Source organism: Mesoplodon mirus (assembly GCF_964341445.2).
Source record: "Mesoplodon mirus genome assembly, chromosome: 8".
NCBI classification, from domain to species: Eukaryota; Metazoa; Chordata; class Mammalia; order Artiodactyla; family Ziphiidae; genus Mesoplodon; species Mesoplodon mirus.
Genome location: NC_138984.1, coordinates 68,246,423 through 68,267,291, shown reverse-complemented (window position 1 = coordinate 68,267,291; position 20,869 = coordinate 68,246,423). Strand labels below are relative to the sequence as shown.

The following is a 20,869-nucleotide window of genomic DNA, read 5'->3' as shown; positions in this document are numbered from 1 at the left end:
ACTTGTTTTTCCGTGGCTTCTCCCTTGGCCAGTGACTTACAGACCAACAGAGGCACACTTTTTTTCCTGCCTCTGAATTGGTTACATTTTTAAACTTCATTTTGAATTAATTTTAGATTTACAGAAACACTGCAAAAATAGTACAGAGAATTTCCTCATACTTTTCTCTATAGTACAACTATCAAAACTAAGCAATTAACATTGTTACAATGTTAATTATAGGCTTTATCCAGACTTCACCAGTTTTTCCACTAACCTGCTTTTCTGTTCCAGGTGCCAAATCCAGGATCCCACATTGCATTTTGTTGTCTTGACTCCTTAGTCTCTTCTAATCTGATAATTTCTCAATCTTTCCTTGTCTTTTTCTCATCTTGACACTTTGAAGACTACTAGCCAAGTTATTTTGTAGAATAACTGGCTAGTATTCTTTCCTCAATTTGGACTTATCTGATGTTTTCTCATGATTAGATTAAAGGTATGCCCTTTTCTTTTTTTTGCAAAAATAACACAGAATTGATGCACCCTTCTCAGCACACCATAGCAGGTGGTACATAATGTCAATAACTTGTGATGACCTTGATCACTTGGTTAGGTTGCTCTCTGCCGAGATGCTCCACTGTAAAGTTACTAGTTTTACCTTTGTTATTAATAAATATCTTGGAGGAGATCCTTTGGGACTATGCAAATATCCTGTTTGTCCTTATACTTTCTCTCGTATGTTTTAACATCCATTGATGGAGCTTGCCTGCAAGAATTATTACTGTGGAATATGCCTACTAGTGATTTTCTCTTTCCCTTTTTTCTTCTATATACATTTATTAACTGGAATTCTTCTGTAAGGAAGAGCTGTTCCTTCTCCACTGTTGGTTTGTTTACATATTTATTTATATCAGTGTTGGCTCATGGGTATTTATTTTATTCTATGGTAGAGTCTAATATTATTGTTATTTATTTTGTTGCTCAAATGGTTTCAGCTTTGCTATGGAGAGCTCTTTCAGGGTGACTCCTGTGTCCCCTTAATACACCCAATCACATGTTTTTTGAGTGCTTCCTTACTGCTTGGCACCACAAGGTGTTCCAGGCTCATCTGTATTTTCCCTGTTCCAGACCTGGAATCAGCCACCTCTCTAAGAAATCCCAGTTTATTTTATTGGAGAACGGTATTCTGAACCAAGATTTAAGCACCAAGTGTGCTCAGTACTACTAGGATGTCATTGTTCCTAGGCCCTCTAAGTGGACAGAGCTTAGAAATATATGCATGTATACTAACCCATGTATGCATACATATCTGTATCTATTTCTATGCTTACCTAACTGTATCTATATTTTAAAACCATGAGTTCATACTGATACCTTCAATGCAATTCAACACCACAGGGTTCATTCTATCCTTCACCCTTTCCTTATGTGTAACTTATTTTTCCAACTTGTGACTTTCTATTTCCTTTCCAGTGAAAAGCCTGGCTCTCATAATCTATGATATATCTACTTATTTGTGCAACCCTTGTATCCACATAAAGTATTTTCAGAATCTCTAACACACGCCTGTGAGAAACAAATTTACTAACTAGAGTAGGGTTTTTTTTTTTTAAATAAATTTATTTATTTATTTATTTATTTATGGCTGCATTGGGTCTTTGTTGCTATGTGTGGGCTTTCTCTAGTTGTGGAGAGCAGGGGCTACCCTTCGTTATGGTGCATGGGCTTCTCATTGTGGTGGTTTCCCTTGTTGCGGAGCACAGGCTCTAGGCGCATGGGCTTCAGTAGTTGTGGCACGTGGGCTCAGTAGTTGTGGCCCATGGGCTCTAGAGCTCAGGCTCAGTAGTTGTGGTGCACAGGCTTAGTTGCTTCGCAGCATGTGGGATCTTCCGGGACCAGGGGTTGAACCCATGTCTCCTGCCTTGACAGGTGGATTCTTAACCACTGCGCCACCAGGGGAGCCCTAGAGTAGGGTATTTTGTGTGCAGTTATATTTGCCTATAGCCTTAGAGTATCCAGTCAAGTTACCATTTTCCAAATTTACTTAACTCAGTTGTTTTCTTCACCACTTCCTTCACTGTAGTCTTGTTATACATTTGTATTACAATCAGATTTATTTGCTACAGTTTGTATTCCATTTTAGTCACCTCCCCATTCTGGCTGATTCTTTGGTTGGTTGTTTGAATTTGCATACAGTAAATTTCACTCTGTGGTATGTAGTACTGTGGCTTATGACAAATGCATAGAGTCATGTTTTCACCATTATAGTCAAGATACAGAAAAATTCTGTATTACTTCCACATTGTCCCTTTGCTGCCCCTCTCCTCTCCCCTGGCATCCACAGAGCTGTTTTCTGTCCCTATAGTTTTACCTTTTCCAGAGTGTCACATAAATGTGATCACAGTATATGATATGTAGCCGTTAGGTCTGGCTTCTTTCTCTTAGCAAAATGCATTTATGTATTACGCACATTGCTGCCTAAATCAGTGGTTTATCCTTTTTATAGCAAAAACAATATTCCAAACTACAGTTTGTTTTTCCATTCACAGCTGAAGGACATCTGAGTTGTGTCCAGTTTTTGACAATTATGAATAAAGCTGCTATACACATTTGCATATAGGTTCTGTGTGTCCATAACTTTTTATTTCTCCTGAGTAAATAAATACCTAGAAGTGGAAACATTTTTTTAATCTTTTTATATATATATATATATATATATTCATATATATTTTAATGTTAGTGGTTTTCATCCTCCAGGAATCCTAGACCTATGAGGGAATGAATATGGTATTGAAACCTCTGATAACTGCCAAACTGTGATAAGTGCTATGGTGGAGAACAAAATAATGGACTCTGAAATTATGGTCATGACATTAAACCCGTTATTCACTTAGGAGTACTTGGCTCCTACAGAGTGAGAAGATCTGGGGATTGCTAGGAAATGTCTGAGAAGGACAAAAACAGAGGAAAAATCCACTGCTGGAAGCTAGCCAGATTGCATTTTTCTGTGTTCACAAGAAGATTTTTAACCCCTATAGAACCTGTACAAGGAGGCCTGGGATAGAGTGAAAGCCACCAGCTATATCCTGCCTTCCAACACCATGTCCCTGACACACGTCAAGAACCAGAAGGATCTGGCCAGCCATGTAAGTCAAGTACAGATATGATAACCTTCCCACCACCCTTTACCCTTCCCTGCCCTCCACTTCCAAAATGTTTCTGGCTGATTCCTGTGTTGCCTGTGTTGCACACCAGCAAATAACTCCAGACACTTTGTCATCACAAAGTCTGTGCACTTATGCTTCCTCTCAAGGGCCCTGAAGTCCAGAGAGAGTCACAGACACTTACATGAAGGACAACGATGTGACCTTTTAGGCTGCCTGCCTGAAAATGACATGGATGGATACACTCTATTTTAGCCAGAAATGGGAATAGGTAGAGGACATAATATGCCATACAAAATACTCTTTTCCAATAGAATTATGTGGACATTGCTATAAAAAATAAACCAGTGATGTACAGCAGAAACTAACACAACATTGTAAATCAACTAAACTTCAATAAAAATTAATTTTAAAAATAAATAATAAATAAAGTGTACCCTTAAAAATAAACAGTGAATGTGGGAACTAGTTATTGCACCAGACCCAAATACATGATTTAAAAGTAAATCATTATCTTTATCACTATGAAATATAAAAATTTAAAAAGCTTGAAATTCAATTTTTTTAAAACAGAACTTTTCTTAGGTATAGACATAATTTTTTTAAAATCCTAAATCACATTAGTTGTTTAAATATAGTATAGTATAAAATCTTAGCACTTTTAACCCTTTATGCCTAATATGTTCTTTTTTTTTTTTTTTAAACACAAGCTTTATTATTATTATTATATATATTTATTTTTTGCGGTACGCGGCCTCTCACTGTTGTGGCCTCTCCCGTTGCAGAGCACAGGCTCCGGACGCACAGGCTCAGCGGCCATGGCTCACGGGCCCAGTCGCTGCACGGCATGTGGGATCTTCCCGGACTGGGGCACGAACCCGTGTCCCCTGCATTGGCAGGCGGACTCTCAACCACTGTGCCACCAGGGAAGCCCTAATATGTTCTTAAGTAAAACTTTTTATTGTAAAATTCCCTATAACCTTCACTGCAGTTCTAATAAGCCTAATTCTCTTTCAGAAACTTTACTTCTATTAGAGACATTTACTTCTTAATTATGAACATTTTATGTAACACTTTAGACCAGTATTTCTCAAATCTTTTTTTTTTTGACCATGACCCACACTGAGAGATTTATTTTGTACTGCAAGTCAACACACACACACACACACACACAACTGAAGTTTTTGTGAGTGCTTTCTGATACAAGCATTTTACAGAAGAGTACTTATCGCTACACTAAAGGCAGTGCATCCTGATCTTTCAATTCTATTCTCTTCACTTAAATGCTAATGACCCAGGAAACTGATTCCACTACTGTTTAATGGTCCTAGAGAGTCATAGTTTAGAAAAAGACTTTGTTAGACAATGTATGGAATTAATTTAATTTTTACCCAGAGGAAAAGTTAAATCTATATGATTTTTCCCAGAGCCAACTCTATTTGGAAGATTGCAAACAGACTAGCCCAAAGGAGCAAGCTTTTCATTTGGGAAGAGAGTTTTTGTAGATAGGATTCAGAAAGTTCAGCAAAGACTTTTTCCTTTAGTCATGAAAAAAATCACAGAATACTATCTTCTTTATAATTGAAGAATAGCTTAGATGTAAGGAGTATGTGAACTAATGTTACGGAAAATTCTGATGGGAATTTTGTTTAGTTTCCAGTCAGTGAAGGGGTTTACTGGAGTTCTGTATATATATACATATATACTCCCATCTTTCCTTTCTTCTTCTTCTTTTTTTTTTTTACTGAGATGTGGGTCTCTGAGTTGTGAGAGAATTGTTATTTTATTATGTGCTAGGAGATTGGATCTCAGCCTCTGTAAGGGCCTTACTTCCTAATTCATGAAATCATGAAGGATTAATTAATAGGCAATATGGCTTAAGAACTAGACGTTGGTTTTCTCATAGAAGTTAGTTGCACTGTATTTTTGGAAAACCTTGTAGAAACTGAAATTCAAGTATTGAGTCTCTTAAGCATCAGGCTTGTCAGTTATTTAAAAGGAAAGAAATTCCTGAGTACATTTTTCATCTTTCACTTATGGTTAAGAAAAACAAAACCAATATCACAAAAGAGATCATTTAAAATTTACATAATCTTTAAAAGCAGTTGTGGTAACAGTAGAAGTACCAGTATTGGTACAGGGGTTTTAAAACCGGTACCTAATGAACATTTACACACAGTCTGCTCTAATCCTCAGGTAATCTGGAGGCAGGCACTGTGCCACCTCTGCCTGTGGCCACAGACAAGGAAACAAGCTCAGAGAAGTGCTGACCCCAAGGTGGCCCATCTTAGAGTCGGGTCCTTCTGTTAAATCTCATGCGTTTTTAACAATTCAGATCCATTACTCTTCAAAACTGTGTTTCTTCCTTTGTATTTTCTCTCTATAGAACAAATATCGGGAAGAATATGAAAAGTTCAAAGCTCTTTATACTTTACCCAAAACTGTTGAAGATGATCTGAACACGGCACGGTGCCTCCGAGTTGGCAAGTTTAACATCGATGTAAGTGACCCCAAAGGCTGGCTTCAAAAGTCAAGTAACGGAGCCACGAACTATAAATCAGAACATGTTCTGTTCAACAACGCGTATGGCGTTGACCATGCACGTGTGAGGAAGCTAAGTGTTCTTTCAGTCCATACTGCTTCCCCCACTGCCATGAATCTGTAGAAAGTGTCAGAAACTTTGAGTCCCCACCCTGCCCCCAACCAACTGCTGTAAATTGGTTCCCCTGACCTCTCTGGTGTCTAAGAAAGGCACATATCGCCATGATTCCTTGCGTAGTTCCCTGTGTAACTGGCATATTACATTATCTTCACAGCGCCTGTACAGATCAGTTTATGAGAAGAACAAGATGAAAATCCATGTGGTGCCTGACATGGTAGAGATGGTTACCGCTAAGGATTCTCAGAAGAAAATCAGCGAGATCGATTACCGCCTTCACCTCCACGAGTGGATTTGCCACCCCGACTTGCAAATCAACAGTCACGTCAGGAAGGTCACAGACGAGATCAGCGATGTAAGCCCATTGCTTATGAAGATCTCTCCTCCCCAGGCCCATATGCCCACCCTGAAGAGAGACTGACTCACCTCATTCTTCACCTGGTTCTTCAGCTCAGCCCTCTTCCAGTATTGCTTTTCTATACACCCATAGGTCTGTCAGGAATTCGGGGCCATCCCTGGAAGCAGGGCTCTCTATGCTGTTGTCTCCAGGACACCCACGGCCTCAGGGCATAATGTCTTGCTTTTCGTTCCACAAGGTCATCCTGGGTCTGGAGGGTGTCCATGTCTTTGGTGTTAAAGTTACAGTAAAGTTTTCTTTTTCTGACCCCCTCCATCTGATGCAATCCCCTAGATTGTGTACAAGGATGATCTCAACTGGCTGAAAGGCATCGGTTGCTACATCTGGGACACTCCTGAGATTCTCCACGCCAAGCATGCTTACGATCTACGCAATGATGTGAGTTTGCCTTGTTTTTTGTTTTTTTAGCTCTTTATGTTTCCTTCTCTGTGTAGTCTAGCGTCAAGGAGAGAGTATGTAAAGTATAGACACTGTCACACCTAGCTGCGTCTCAAGTGGTGCTGAGGATGGCTGAGCTGGAAGAAGATGCTGAGGAGCAGAGCGCCCATTTCTCAGGAGTGCAAACAATGCAGATGAGCTGTCCCACTGTCCTCTGGTGGAGAAGGGACCCCTGGCTCTTCTCGCCACCTTCTGAACTATTTTGGATGTATTACTGCACACATAATCCTCATGAGAAAAAACTCATTTGTTAGGAGTCTTTGATGTTATAGATGGGGTCTATTTGTAAAGAGGATTAGCTAGGCAAAATAATACTATAATCAAGATTTCAGGAAGAAAGCTTAAACATTCCTAGGAAAACAGTTGTCAAGCCTCCTAGAGGACTCAAAAAGATCCATGTGACTGTAAGCATTGATTACGCTGATTGTTATAAAATTCAAGTGCATGTTAGTCTGTTGAATAAGGGCTAATGTATGTAAATGCCATGAATTAAAAGCAACCAAACCCTCTGTGAAAACCAGCAATTTCTAATATAATGAATGGTCTAACACAGGCTTATTTTCTTCCTTTCGGCAGATCAAGTACAAAGCTCACGTGCAGAAAACAAGGAATAACTACAAGTTGGTTACTGACACTCCCATCTATGTTCAGGCTGTCAAAAGTGGGAAACAACTAAGTGACGTAAGTGCCCACTGGGAAGGTTACTGCCAGGAGAGTAAATACAGGGCCACTGCTCCAGCAGAATTGGGAAAAACCAAAGTAGGGCAAGGCCAGGCCTTTTCTCAATGGGAAACCAGAGTTGGTGCCTTAGAAAGTACTTAAGAGTCTGCTCTTATTTCCTAAAACCTGATATGTTCCATCAGTTTCCTGGGGCGGCCTTGTAAGTGATCCAAATCTATGAAATCCATGGATTTAAAAAGCTTTTAGAGCTTCCAAGGTTACTTTTGTATCCTTGTGTCGTAAGCAACGGTTTATGCCTCGTAGAATCAGCCTTCTAATACATTAGTGCTCAGTATGGTAGGATGAGGAGGGGAAGGTCTCTGCAGTTACAGATGTGGTCTCTACCACACATAATCAGTGAGGCTTGAGAGAAGCTCTTAATCCCCCAAACCTCAGCATCCTTATGCAGATGAGTAGAAAGTGGATAGAAAGCACCCCCTGTAATGGCAAGTGACACAGGGCAGGCTGCCCATTTTTTTTTTATTAACCCCAAAGGTTAATAAGCAAATATTAACTCCCACCAATGAGTCAGGATGTGAAAACTTACTCTTTTGGAATAGGTAGTGGTAAAATGCCCACTCTTCCTCCTCTTGTTCCTGAGTTGACTCTTCCACTGATTTTTCAGTGTGAGGTCCATATACCCTGGCTGTGGTCCTGGTGGACAAAGCACAGTATATGAGATAGAGTTCCCAAGTCAAAGGGGAGCAGGCTATTATTTTTTATAATAGGAGACTTGGGTTTGCGTTTACTTTGCTTCTTTCTAACCCTGCTGCCGTAGTCCACTCAGCTCACTCTGCTTCTCTCTGCACCCAGGCCGTCTACCACCATGACTACGTGCACAGCGTCAGAGGCAAAGTGGCTCCAACCACAAAAACTGTGGATCTGGACCGGGCCCTTCATGCACACAAGCTCCAGAGTGAGGTGAGAAATGAGACCTGGACAGAGTGCCCAGCAGAAATCCAGGACTCAGCTGATGAGGGCCAGGCCTCTGTAGAAGTGGCCTTGGCTTGGGCATCCTCAGGCTTTACAGTTTACATCCTGACCTTGTAAATTGTAAAGGCTGTTTCATTCACATGAGCTAAACAAAACAAAACAAAAAACAGTGCACTGCTTGTCTTCCCTCTTGGCTGAGAGCAAGCAGTGGGCATTTTTGGAGCAATGCTTGCATAGAAGTTACCTAGAACAGGGTCAGTCTACTATCTCTGCTCTCAAAAAGCTTAAAATCCAAGACAAGATGACAAAGACAAGGCAGATAATCATAAAAGACTATTTATTCAGTACAATAAGAGATAAAGCTAGAAATTGCTGTTGGAATTCAGAAGAGAAGGAAACTAGATTCCACTCACATATTTAATATCCCTGTTCTTTGTTATCTGGTGGTGCTACTTTGGTCTCACCTTTAATGCTACTATCCTATACTGAATGTTAAAAGTAATTTGGTTTTTAATATTTTAAATACTATTCTTACTCCTTTAGCTCCCCCGAGAGACAGACTATTTCAAATCACAGGTAGAAACTCCTTTCCTCCTCCTGCCAGGAATATGAGCCTCCTGACCTGACGACCTAACATCAAGACACTGTATTTATGGGGCCCTGGGGGCTTCCAAAGATGCATCTTATAATTATGACTATCTCGGGGATTGGTGATGGCTTGAATATCAGCTAAGGGTAGGGTTAACCACAGAGGTGGCACTAGGTACCTATTTACTTTTCCCAAATTCTTGCTGGTTGCCATGCAGTCAACCAGGCATATGTTTAGAAACACAGAGGATTATTTTCTATAAACCCCTTCACTCATTGCTCTTTTTTTGAAAGCAATATGTTAAGAGTAATTTGATTCATTGCTTGACTCTTAGAATTTAGTTAATTTCTTCTTGAAATCAATTCAGTGAGTGTAAGTACACTAAGTATCAAATTGAAAACCTGGACCTGACTTGTTTAACTTAGATCAGTCATTTGATGTAGCTCTCATTTAACCTGCTCTTCTTTATCCCGGCAGCATCTGTACCGAAGAGCTGGCCTGCACTCCCTGCCCACTGGATATAGGCTTCCGGTTGACACCCCTCACTTCAAACACACCAAGGACACCCGATACATGAGCAGCTATGTGAGTGGTCTCCTCTTCATTAAGATGGGGCTTAAAGTGGGCAGGGGGACGCTAATATTTGTTAATAGTCTATTCTCATCCCCCTAATCACACCCTGAAGTTTCAACATGATACAATGATGGGAGCAGCGAAGGGGAGACCGTGTGTTTTCTAGGGGTGCTGCTCCTGCAATTCGGCAGTGCCTGGGTAGCCCAGTGGGTTAGCGTAGGATCTTCATGGGGTTGTATCTGCATCACTCAGTTACCTTGGCTTAGGGATCATGGCTGCCATGATGCCTCTACTTCTTTTGGCCTTGGCACAGAAGCATCCTGAACTATCCCAAGCCATCTACTGGAAATGCAACTTCATACATGCACTACTGCTGTGTAGCGATAGTGTTGTCTTCCTTCTGCAACATTTCATTGCAGAAGATACAACATCACCGCGTGCTCCTTTGAAAGGAAAGGCTCTGATACGTGCCCCACTACTTACCCTCTGTGCCCATTTCATAGAAATCTCAGAGGGATAGTTAGACTCTCACTACCTGAGAGCATTGCCCAGGCATTAGCTCTGATACCAACCTTTCCCATTAGTGTCAGGTTTGGACTTGGTGAACAAGGCCTGAAGAAGCGTAGGCTATCCCAGTGACTCTGGCCTTCAGGTCATACCCACAAACCAACCATCAGCTGAAGAATGAGCTCTTCATTCCACATTGCCCTCCAGAGTCCTGGGAATCAAACCTGCTGACCAGCAAAGTCCCATAGTCTGTGGCCCAATAATATGGTTTCCAAAGCAGAGTCACAGATTTAATCTTCTAACATCATTTTTTAAATAGTCTATAAAGCCATTCATCCATCAGTCTTACAATTAGTCTCTTGTTTCTGCTTTGCATTTCTTAATTTCCTAGCCATATTGGGACCAAAAATACAGGTTTTTCTTGCATTTTACATACCTACTTACAAACAGATTTAATCTAGGCAACCCCGAGTTGTATTCCTTTCTGGACCTGGCTTTATTAGCCAACAAATAATTTTCAAGACTCAGATTATTACAAAAATTTTGTCAGTGACTTTTTTTCATACTTAATGCTTAGAGAGTAATTTTCAAATGAAAGCAACCGCCCTTTTCCATTTGAGAAATGTGACGCTTACTCTCTGTTCACCCATCAGTGACCTCATTCTCACTTTGCGTCTGCAGTTCAAGTACAAAGAAGTTTATGAACACATGAAGGCAAATGGGTATACCCTTGGACCCAATGACGTCCCATTTGTCAATGTCCGAAGGGTCAACAACGTTACCAGCGAGGTACTGTAAATGTTAATTCTGTGGAGGAGTTTCAAAGACCATGGCTTTGTTTGAAATGCATTAAGAATTAATTGTATTTCAGCTATAAACTTACACATCAGAAAGGAGTAAGGAGATCCTTTTTTTCACCATTTTGATACTGATATCCTGTGGCAATGTTTTTTTTTATTTTGGTAATGCCATTGTAGAGACCCACCCCATCCATAGATTATAATGCAAATTGATTCCTTCTTTTGACATTTGTATTCAAAAATCTTTAGTAAGGTTGCATGTTAGTCTGACTCATAAACCTGGTTTTCTACATAAACTATTGGTCTGAATATCTAACCCTACTATCCAACCATCTGATAGAAAGTGGAAAGACTGTGCTCAGAATTCTTCACCCAAACAAAATAAATATCACTTTCTATTTTTTCTAATTTCAATCATTTTCTGTATCCTTAATCTCACTTCTCATGGCTCTTTAAATATGTACAATATTTGATTGTTGATTAGTGTATAGATGCCCTCATCATCCTACACTAACCATCTGGAATGGTTTTCCCTCCAATGTAGAGACTGTATCGACAGTTGTACCACAAACTGAAAGACAAGATCCACACAACTCCGGACACGCCTGAAATCCGCCAAGTCAGGAAGACACAAGAGGCTGTCAGCGAGGTGGGTATTTTCTTAGGAGAGAGGGGAGGCCATGGAACCCAGGGATGAATGTCAACCATTCGGTCTCTAATTTATGTGTTTATGGGCATTTTATTCCCTGTAGTTGATTTACAAATCAGACTTCTTCAAGATGCAAGGCCAGATGATCTCTCTGCCATTCACACCCCAAGTGCTCCATTGCCGCTACGTGGGAGACATCACCAGTGATGTAAGCATCTCATACGGGTCTTTCTGGAAGACTCGTACCAAGAGGCAGGCTTGCTCTCAGCATGTAAGCCAACCAGTCTTTGAGCAGCCTTTTGCATTGAGTAAACTTCTAAACTGAGTGTAGAACTTGGAGGTAAAGCAGTGTGGAAGCAGGACCCCATATTTCTCCAGCTATGGAAATAGTAGTAAGAGGACCACTTGGGAGATACAAGAATGGCTGACCACCATTCTACATTCAACACCAAATCATTACCAGCTCCTCACTCCAAGTGGCCTCTGTCCAGGTCATGTTTAGTATCTTTCTCCTACTCACCCCTGCTCCCACCCACTTTAGCTACTTCCTGCTGAAGTTTTTCTTTTCTCCTTGTATGTTTACTTCTCATAAAATACCACTCCATTTAATCTATGGTATTTTTCATCCATATAATAATAAAATAATAGCCATATCCTCTTCTCAGTTCAGGGTTAGCAATTTAAATTTTAAAAACCTGTGGGACTTCCCTGGTGGCGCAGTGGTTAAGAATCCACCTGCCAATGCAGGGGACTCGGGTTCGAGCCCTGGTCTGGGAAGATCCCACATGCTGCAGAGCAACTAAGCCCATGTGTCACAACTACTGAGCCTGCACTCTAGAGCCCATGAGCCACAACAACTGAGCCCATGTGCCACAACTACTGAAGCCCGTGCGCCTAGAGCCCATGCTCCACAATAAGAGAAGCCACCACAATGAGAAGCCCACACACTACAACAAAGAGTACCCCCTGCTCGCCGCAACTAGAGAAAGCCTGAGTGCAGCAACAAAGACCCAATGCAACCAAAAATAAATAAATAAATAAGTTAAAAAAATTTTTTTTAAACCTATGACTTATTTGAGTTCAAGCAAACTCAGAGTACAGGGTGGATGTGTTGAACCAAAATGAAAGATCCATCACTAAAAATTATCACTGCTCTGTCTTATTTGTTCTTGATTTATATTTGCTCATGACCAGCTATATATCTATGTTTGTGACACAGATTAAATACAAAGAAGACTTGCAGATCCTGAGGGGACTGGGCTGCTTCCTGTATGACACTCCTGACATGGTCCGCTCCCGGCACCTGCGGAAGCTCTGGGTGAGTGCACACCGTCCCAACACGCAGCTCCTCCTGCACAGCTTCACAAAGCTGGGCAGAAGGAATCTTTGTCTGTAGCTTCTGTTAAGGGGAAATTTGCCATTAACTCACTGAGCAAGTCATGACCCACTCAAGATGATCTGTGCTTCCTAAAAAAGGTAATGAGCTTAGTTAAATGATGGTTATTTTTGGTCCTGCTTGGGAAGACCTCCAGGACACAGGGAGGGTCAGTGAGGCTTGCACATGCCAGCTATTTGAAAGACAACATGTGACCATGACATGCAATTCCTGAAGTGATTAATCAACTTGTATTTCCATTGCTGTTTTTTTAAGTCTAATTACCTGTACACCGATAATGCAAGGAAGATGCGAGACAAATACAAAGTGGTGCTTGACACTCCAGAATACAGAAAAGTGCAGGAATTGAAGACACATCTGAGTGAAGTAAGTAACCCTGTCACCACAAGGGCCTCCTTCCTCTAGCGATCTTTTTTTAGGTAATTATATTGGGCCAAAATCTCCCTCTGCCTTTAATTACAGAGTGGCCACCCTGTCTAAACAAGTCAGTTGACCTCACTTTGCCTCAATTTACTTATTTTGTCCCTTTTTAATAAGATGAGGCTATTGATACTTGCCCTACCTATGACTAAGACAGCTGAGAGTTTACATGATTTTATAGATTAGAGAGTCCTTCTGTCTTACACTATTGTTGTCTCCAAACTGAATTTATTTCAAAAATTTCTCTCTCATTAATTCCTGCTGTCAGGAACCCTAATCATGGCAGTGCAATTTGAAAAGTTTTTCAATGGCTCTCTGCTCTGCTGCCCACTCAGGAAATTCCAAACAACTTAGTTTCATTTTCATCTGCCCCACCTGGCACCCAGGCTCCTGATTTATTGCCATTAGTTGTGCATAGATCTGATCCTCTCACCTATGTTGGTCCCTTGAGGGTTGGCCCCCCATCTTCTTTAGATGTGTATCCTATAGTGCTTTGGCCATAACAGGTGTCCGTGTTTGCCAAGGACAAAATGTGCTTTCTAAAGGTAAGGGCACCCCACAAATGTAAATGGTTGCTCCTATTATAGGTCAGTGGGCCATCCTCATTCAACTCAGTTTGTCTTGTGGACTCATTTATCAGACTCCATAAAGCTGTCAGGCCACTCCATTGATTCCCCATTCTTAATAACTCTGATGGCTGCTGTTTAGGGATCACTTATGTCCTTAGACTTAAAGAAGCCTTGGCAAATCAGGCGCTGTCCTCAGTGGAGAAGATGTGCAGCATCCTACACTTGGAGTGAGCCAGGGCAGAGGATGATTCATTCTTCAGCTCTTACAAATGCTACATTGAGCACGTTTGCTTTCCTGAGCACTTCCCTCTGTTATTTCAACCAGTGCTAGCACTCAGATAGGAATGTGTATGGGATTTCTTCTCAGTAAAGGTGCCTCTCCACGCTGGCTAAGTATCAGAATCATCTCTGAAATATTTTAAAACTACCCTTGAGTGGGCTCCAGCCTCAAGCCCCACACTAGATTCTCTATGTCTGGACATGTGCATATTTTTAGCTGCCTCACAGATGATTCTAATATTCAAGCAGTGTTGGAAACCACTGCTTTAAAGTATCACATCTCTCCTCCAGCCAATAATTAAATAAATAAAAATTGGTAACTTAAAGTGTTTATTGGCATCTTTTGAACTACCTTTACTTCTCTCAACTGTCTAGGTTCAGAATTATCTAAAACTTTAATTTCTCTCCTTCCCAATTCCTATTGGGATTTTGTGCATATTATGCAACAACACTGAGGAAGAAAAATAGATATTTTTTAGTAGTGCAATTTCTCTCACACTTGCCTCACTGTAGAATGACCTGAGCTTGAGAAAATACCGATTTGAGCTACTACCCTGGACTCAGAAGGTCTGGGGTAGAGCCTGCAAATCTGTTCTTACTAAGGGGGTTTTAGGATCAGGTGAGTTTGGGAACACTGGCTTAGTAAAAAGTTTGATGGCCAAAAGTTCAAGTTATTGACTTTTGACTTATCTTTAAATTGTGCAGATTCTTGACACATATATATCTGTAGTACTAGGAAACAGAGATGTTGTCCCAAGGAGTATAAACAATGCATACCTAAGTACAGGGGAAATACACTTCAAAGGGAATCATAGAAATGGCATGGGAGAGGTGGGTCTTAGTTCCAGATTTACTTCCAATTTGTTGTGTGACTTTTTCTAATTCACAACTTTAACACCCTAATTTCCTGAGCTAGAGAATTGGACTAGGTAATTATTTGGGCTTCTTTTAGCCATAAAATTCTATGATTTGTTGATTTGATTTATTCAAAAATTTAACCTGGGAGAAACAGTAAATTTCTGTTTTGTTTATCTCCTTTCTTTCATTGGTAACACCAAAAACAGCCCTAAGCAGAAGAGCTATATTTTGTTTCAACTTGCACTTATATATAATTTACATGTAAAGAAATGGACACGTACATACATGTGTATATACATATTATTTATTTCCTACATTTTATCTGTTCAACCAGCATTTTTATCTGTGATTAGGATTTATTTGTTATCCATTTAGACTTTCTCGTTTACCTCATTATATTAAATATCCTCAATATTTATTAGAGGACTACTGTTTTTCAGATCTTCTATCTAAATATGAGGTGATAAAAGAATGATAAAACTGAGCTCCTGCATTCCATGGGCTCATAATCTCTGGGAAGAAACAGACATCAGTATCATAAATGGTATCCTATAGGAATGATCAAGACAGTATGGACTCCAGGAGTTCTCCAGGCAGATAAGAGTGGGAACAAAATTCTAGGTAGAAGGCACAGTATGGGAAATTGGCCAAAATGAGTTCTAGAAACTGGGACTAGTTTCAAATATCACATGGGGAGTGTAGAAGACTGTTGGGAAATGAGACTGGAGACATAGGATAGAAGAAGCCAGGTTGTGAAGACTCGTGGGTGATATATTAATGATCTTGGACTTGATGAAAAGTCATTGATGAATTATTTCTGAGCAGGATAGATCTGAGCATTAACATCTAATTAGATCTGAACTCAAAGAAAATCTCTTTCTTGGGCTTGTGAAAGATGGGTAAGCCATGTGAAGTGTCCAATAGAGGATTTGGGAAGGTGGTTTAGAGGCTCTTAAGGATGTGTAGAAAGAAACAATACAGGAGGCTGAACTAGGGCCATGGCAGTGGGAAAGGAGAAGAAGGTCAGATTTAAGGAGTATCACAAAGTTAGGAGCCCAGGATTCATGACCATTTTGATGTGGGAATGAGGGAGAAGGGGTCTAGGATGACTCCCCAAGTTTCTGGCCTGCATGACTAGGATATCAAGGAACCATTTAACAAAATTTGAAAACCATCAACCTCAAATTGATGGTTGAGGTCCTGGGTAGAGATGAGGTTAACCAAGGAGAATGTATACAGTAAAAGGGGCCAGCCCTTAACTCTAGCTAATAGCAGCCTTTGGGGGAGTGCAGAACTATAGAAGGAAGCCAAGGAGTGCCTAGAAAGATGGGAGGCCACCTAAGGGAGAATGGGGGAATGGAAGGCAGAGAACAGAGTTCAGGAATGAAATTGCTGAGCAGTTACAGTTGCTGCAGAAAAACATTCTAGGATGTAGCAATTGTAATTGTTTGTGGTAGTCTTAATGCAATTCACTTCATTGGAGTGGTTAGGTAGAAGCCAAATTATTGCCTTGTGAAATTAATCAAAAGGGAAAAGGCAAAACAGATAGTTTGCTTGGTTGTGAAAGAAAGGAAAAAGGTCATTGGCAGAACTTGGAAAAGGCTTAATGAAGGGAGGGACTTGGGTCTGTTTGCAGAAGAAGGGAGAGGGCTGGAACACTGGGAGCGTTGAAGATATAGAGAGGCAGAGGGTAACTGCTAGAACAGGGTCCTAGAAGGGACAGGTGAGAAGGGAACAAGAACACAGCAGGTGGCTTGGAACTTGGACAGGCTGCAGAAAGTCTCTAATTTTGATACAAGGAAAAAAAGAAAAGGAAGGCTAAGGAGGTTAAAAAAATGTATTGGCTTATTGGACAGAAACTGAGGTTGTTGCAGTGGGAGAGGCCCTGCTTTTTCTCTGAAGTAAGCAATAAAGGCATCTGCAGAGCATAGAATGTGTCAATGAAGCAGAAATGATGGTTATGACTGTTTTATGTCCAGCTGGTGTACAGAGCTGCAGGCAAGAAGCAGAAGTCAATCTTCACTTCAGTTCCTGATACTCCTGATCTTATAAGAGCCAAGCGAGGGCAGAAGCTTCAGAGTCAGGTAACCTTCACACATGAAGATCCATAAACATGCCACAGGGGGTGGTTCTGTGTGCCTGACCACTCCTGTCAGTAGCAGACCCTCACACTTGGTCGTCCTGATGCAGCCTCATGCCCTTTAACTTCAAGAAGCTGTTTTCTTTGGGGCTGTCTTCACTATGGTATGTTTTACATGAGCAGGTAATGCCATGTCTTCTAAGTTCTATACAACTTTAGTCATTGGATGAGTGGTCTGTGGATTCCACGTGGTGAAAATAAATTTTTTAATTCATTCCATAGGACCTATATTTTGTCCACAGATAAATGAAACCACAATTCAGGCAAAAATGAAAAAATGAATATGTTGAAGACTATCAGAATCCTCTCATTCTTCTATTAGCATTTTTTATCACGTGGATTTAGACTAGACCATACTCAGCAGCAGGAATGTTAGATGACTGGAGCATGTATATGTGTTTCCTAATGTGAGACAGAGGGAGAAACAAACAGAAACACACATAACAACAACAACAAATCAGGACAAGTAGACACTGCCCTCCCATCTTAGGGTTAGAAATGAGTAAAGAGGACTGAGTACTAAATAAGGGGTGTTTTAACTCTCTAACATCTGATCCCTAGTCTTTGTGTTTAATTCTTATTGGCATATAGTTGATTTATAATGTTGTGCCTATTATCATTTAGTATCTGTATGTTGAACTTGCCACCAAAGAGAGACCACATCATCATGCTGGAAACCAGACCACAGCCTTGAAGCATGCTAAAGACGTGAAGGACATGGTCAGTGAGGTAAGTTGGGAATTCACCCAGGCACTGAGCTAAAGAAACAAATCCTGGGCTTCCCTGGTGGCGCAGTGGTTGAGAGTTCGCCTGCTGATGCAGGGCACACGGGTTCGTGCCCCGGTCCAGGCGGATCCCACATGCTGCAGAGTGGCTGAGCCCGTGAGCCATGGCCGCTGGGCCTGCACGTCCGGAACCTGTGCTCCGCAATGGGAGAGGCCACAACAGTGAGAGGCCCGCATACCGCAAAAAAAAAAAAAAAGAAGTCCTTTGCTAAAACCTTCACCTGCTGGGAGTTCCCTGGTGGTCTAGTGGTTAGGATTCGTTCACTGCAATGTCCTGGGTTCAATCCCTGGTGATGAACTGAGATCCCATAAGATATGCAGTGTGGCCAAGATAAAAATAAATAAATAAATTTAATTAATTAAAAAAAAACCTTCACCTGCTGCCTCTGATTAGAGAGCTCATTTCTACAAGTTGTGCTCAACAGCATCAAGAAACAGAAGGCAGAGCTATTCTCTTAACGAGCATGATCCAGTGTGTCCCTAGGCTGGATCTGTTCCATGGTTTTGAATTGGGAGGGATGAAAACACTTGAACTTAAATTTCTCTCTCTTCCATCTTTATTTCTTAGAAAAAGTACAAAATTCAATATGAAAAGATGAAGGACAAGTACACTCCAGTTCCAGATACGCCAATCCTCATCAGAGCCAAGAAGGCTTACTGGAATGCCAGTGATGTATGCATCCCTCCCTTCTTTCTTCATTGTGATGGGGCAGCTGAAATGGAAACACCTAAGAAGCATAAGATATTACAGTCATATCCATAATTCAAAGTCCTGGCCCACAGTACAGATCAGGAAAGAAACAAAAACACAAAAGCCAAACAGACAGGCACAAACAATACCATTTGGCAAAGTCATTAAGAATAATGCTGAGAGATGCTGAAAACCTACCGCTTTTCTCATTGCTCTTCCAAGCAAAAATATGACCCTTCTTCTAATTCTTTGGTGGCATTTCCTAGGGATACTTGATGTTGCTTATCCATAAAATGTTGTTCTTGGAAACAGCCAAACACGGTTTCAAATCCTGATGCTGTGATTTGCCTGCTGTATGACTCCATATAATTTACCTAATTCTTTGGATCCTCTTTTCTTGTATGCGAAATGAGGATAAGAATTGTGATAATTAAATTAGACTAAACAAGATAACAGATACATGTTTCTAGCACAGTGCAGGGCTCTTAGTTGACACTCAGAAAATGTTTGTTCCTCTCCTCTCTTGATCGCCTAAATCATGTGAATGACATGTTTGTAGAATTCAGAGGGACAGACTTTCATTTCCCATACCATGTGATCAAGGACAGAGTGCCTTTCAACGGTAATGAGATTATCTGTTAATGAAGATATGAAATGAATCAACCTGGTTAGATGGCCAGTCCTTACCAGTTTTGTGTCCCAGAGCCCAATTATGAATGCATTGCACCTATTACCAGAACCAGGATCTCTGGAGGACTGGAGGACTGGTTGGGACTTAACCCAGCCAAAAGCTCAAAGCAACCCCCTCACCCTCAGTTTAGCAACATAGCTCTAGGATTTCAAGCATCTTAAGTGGTTACAGTAATCCCTAAGCAGAATTGTGAAAGTGTACAGCAAATTGGAACAATATCTTAGTTCCGTAATTTTGTCGGAAATTTTCAGTTGCAGCTAAAAGGCGTCTGCTAGTTGGAAGAAGACCATGTCGGTTTGCTTAAAAATATAAGCTGAAAAAATTATATGCTACCCTCAAAATCTATTTGCTAAGATAGTTTTTGTCTTCTTGTGACAACCCCATTTTTATCACTTCAAGGTTACTGTTGAATATTAATTTGAACCGAGCTTGCTCTGCATCACCACTTCTCAGGGATGTCCACACAGTGAAATTGGCCCCTGGAGCTCATTATACGCCACTGGACAGCTCTATCCCCAGGGCTTTGTCAGTACCAATACTGGTAACTCTAACCTTTGAAATAGTCCAGCTGGTATGTGGCATTAAATTTAGCCTATCTACCGTGGCTATCCCCACAGGTAGAGCTAAAGGATCTTAGATTACCCATCTGAAAAACAAAGTTAAAGTTAAAGGCCTCCTTCACTATGTGTTTGCTCAGCTACCCAAAAAGAAAAGATTCGTTCGAGATTGAAAACAGAGTGCTCAGAGAAGTACTCATTTTGTGTAGATGAGATGAATCTTCTATGATATTCTTAGGTTAAGGTCAGAGCTGTTGACTTTTGAAATACCACAAAGATAAAGATTGAAATGGAATAAAATTTTAGGACTGCTCCATGGAAAAGGCATTTTAATACCAGGAGTTAGAAACTAAATCTTTCTCCTTTTTCCACGTACATTAGTATGTCTTGGGCTCAACAAAGTTATGCTTTTTTTTTTCTCCTCCCAAATGAGCTTTTTGTCTGCTTGTTTTACGTTTAAATAAACTTTTTATTTTAAGTAGTTTTAGATTTACAGGAAAGTTGCAGCGATAGTACAGAGAGTTCCCATATAGCCTATACCCAGTTTCCCTTGTTGTTACCACCCTACAATACCATGGGACATTTGTCACAAATCAATATTGATACATTATTATTAACTAAACTCCACACTTTATGCAGATTTCTTTAGTTTTCTCCGAATGTCCTTTTTCTCTTCCAGGATGTGAAAGAGGTTTTTAATCTCTCCAAATTTTTTCAAGGGAAAACATAAGAGATAAGGCTCAGGAGAGTTCAAGGTTAAAAGAGCTTAGTTATTTAACTTGGTAGTTCTTCATAATCCATGTGCTTTTCCTCTTTCCAGCTACGCTATAAAGAAACATTTCAAAAGACCAAAGGGAAATACCGCACTGTGAAGGATGCTCTAGACATCGTTTATCATCGCAAAGTCACAGACCACATCAGTAAAGTACGCTCCTATATATTTCTACTTGTGTTGGGCTCAGTAACCCACCATAATTTTTAAAAGTATCCTCCCTTTCCTAAAACTCTCTGGAGACAAATGGACTTTTTTACATTAAATTTGGGTAAGACGTTA

The 20,869-nt window shown here is 40.6% G+C and overlaps 1 protein-coding gene across 1 annotated transcript in view; it reads left to right on the top strand.

The window, feature by feature from the left end:
* NEB (nebulin) overlaps positions 1–20,869 on the top strand; it is a 264,486-nt gene that overhangs the window by 196,701 nt on the left and 46,916 nt on the right. Inside the window, exons 111-126 of the mRNA XM_082630423.1 lie at positions 3,018–3,125; positions 5,530–5,643; positions 5,960–6,157; positions 6,494–6,598; positions 7,235–7,339; positions 8,192–8,299; positions 9,378–9,485; positions 10,662–10,769; positions 11,325–11,429; positions 11,533–11,637; positions 12,649–12,747; positions 13,081–13,191; positions 16,931–17,035; positions 17,716–17,820; positions 18,445–18,549; positions 20,636–20,740. Of these exons, the coding sequence (XP_082486549.1) occupies positions 3,018–3,125; positions 5,530–5,643; positions 5,960–6,157; positions 6,494–6,598; positions 7,235–7,339; positions 8,192–8,299; positions 9,378–9,485; positions 10,662–10,769; positions 11,325–11,429; positions 11,533–11,637; positions 12,649–12,747; positions 13,081–13,191; positions 16,931–17,035; positions 17,716–17,820; positions 18,445–18,549; positions 20,636–20,740 (1,794 nt within the window). The remainder of the gene's footprint in view (positions 1–3,017; positions 3,126–5,529; positions 5,644–5,959; positions 6,158–6,493; positions 6,599–7,234; positions 7,340–8,191; positions 8,300–9,377; positions 9,486–10,661; positions 10,770–11,324; positions 11,430–11,532; positions 11,638–12,648; positions 12,748–13,080; positions 13,192–16,930; positions 17,036–17,715; positions 17,821–18,444; positions 18,550–20,635; positions 20,741–20,869) is intronic.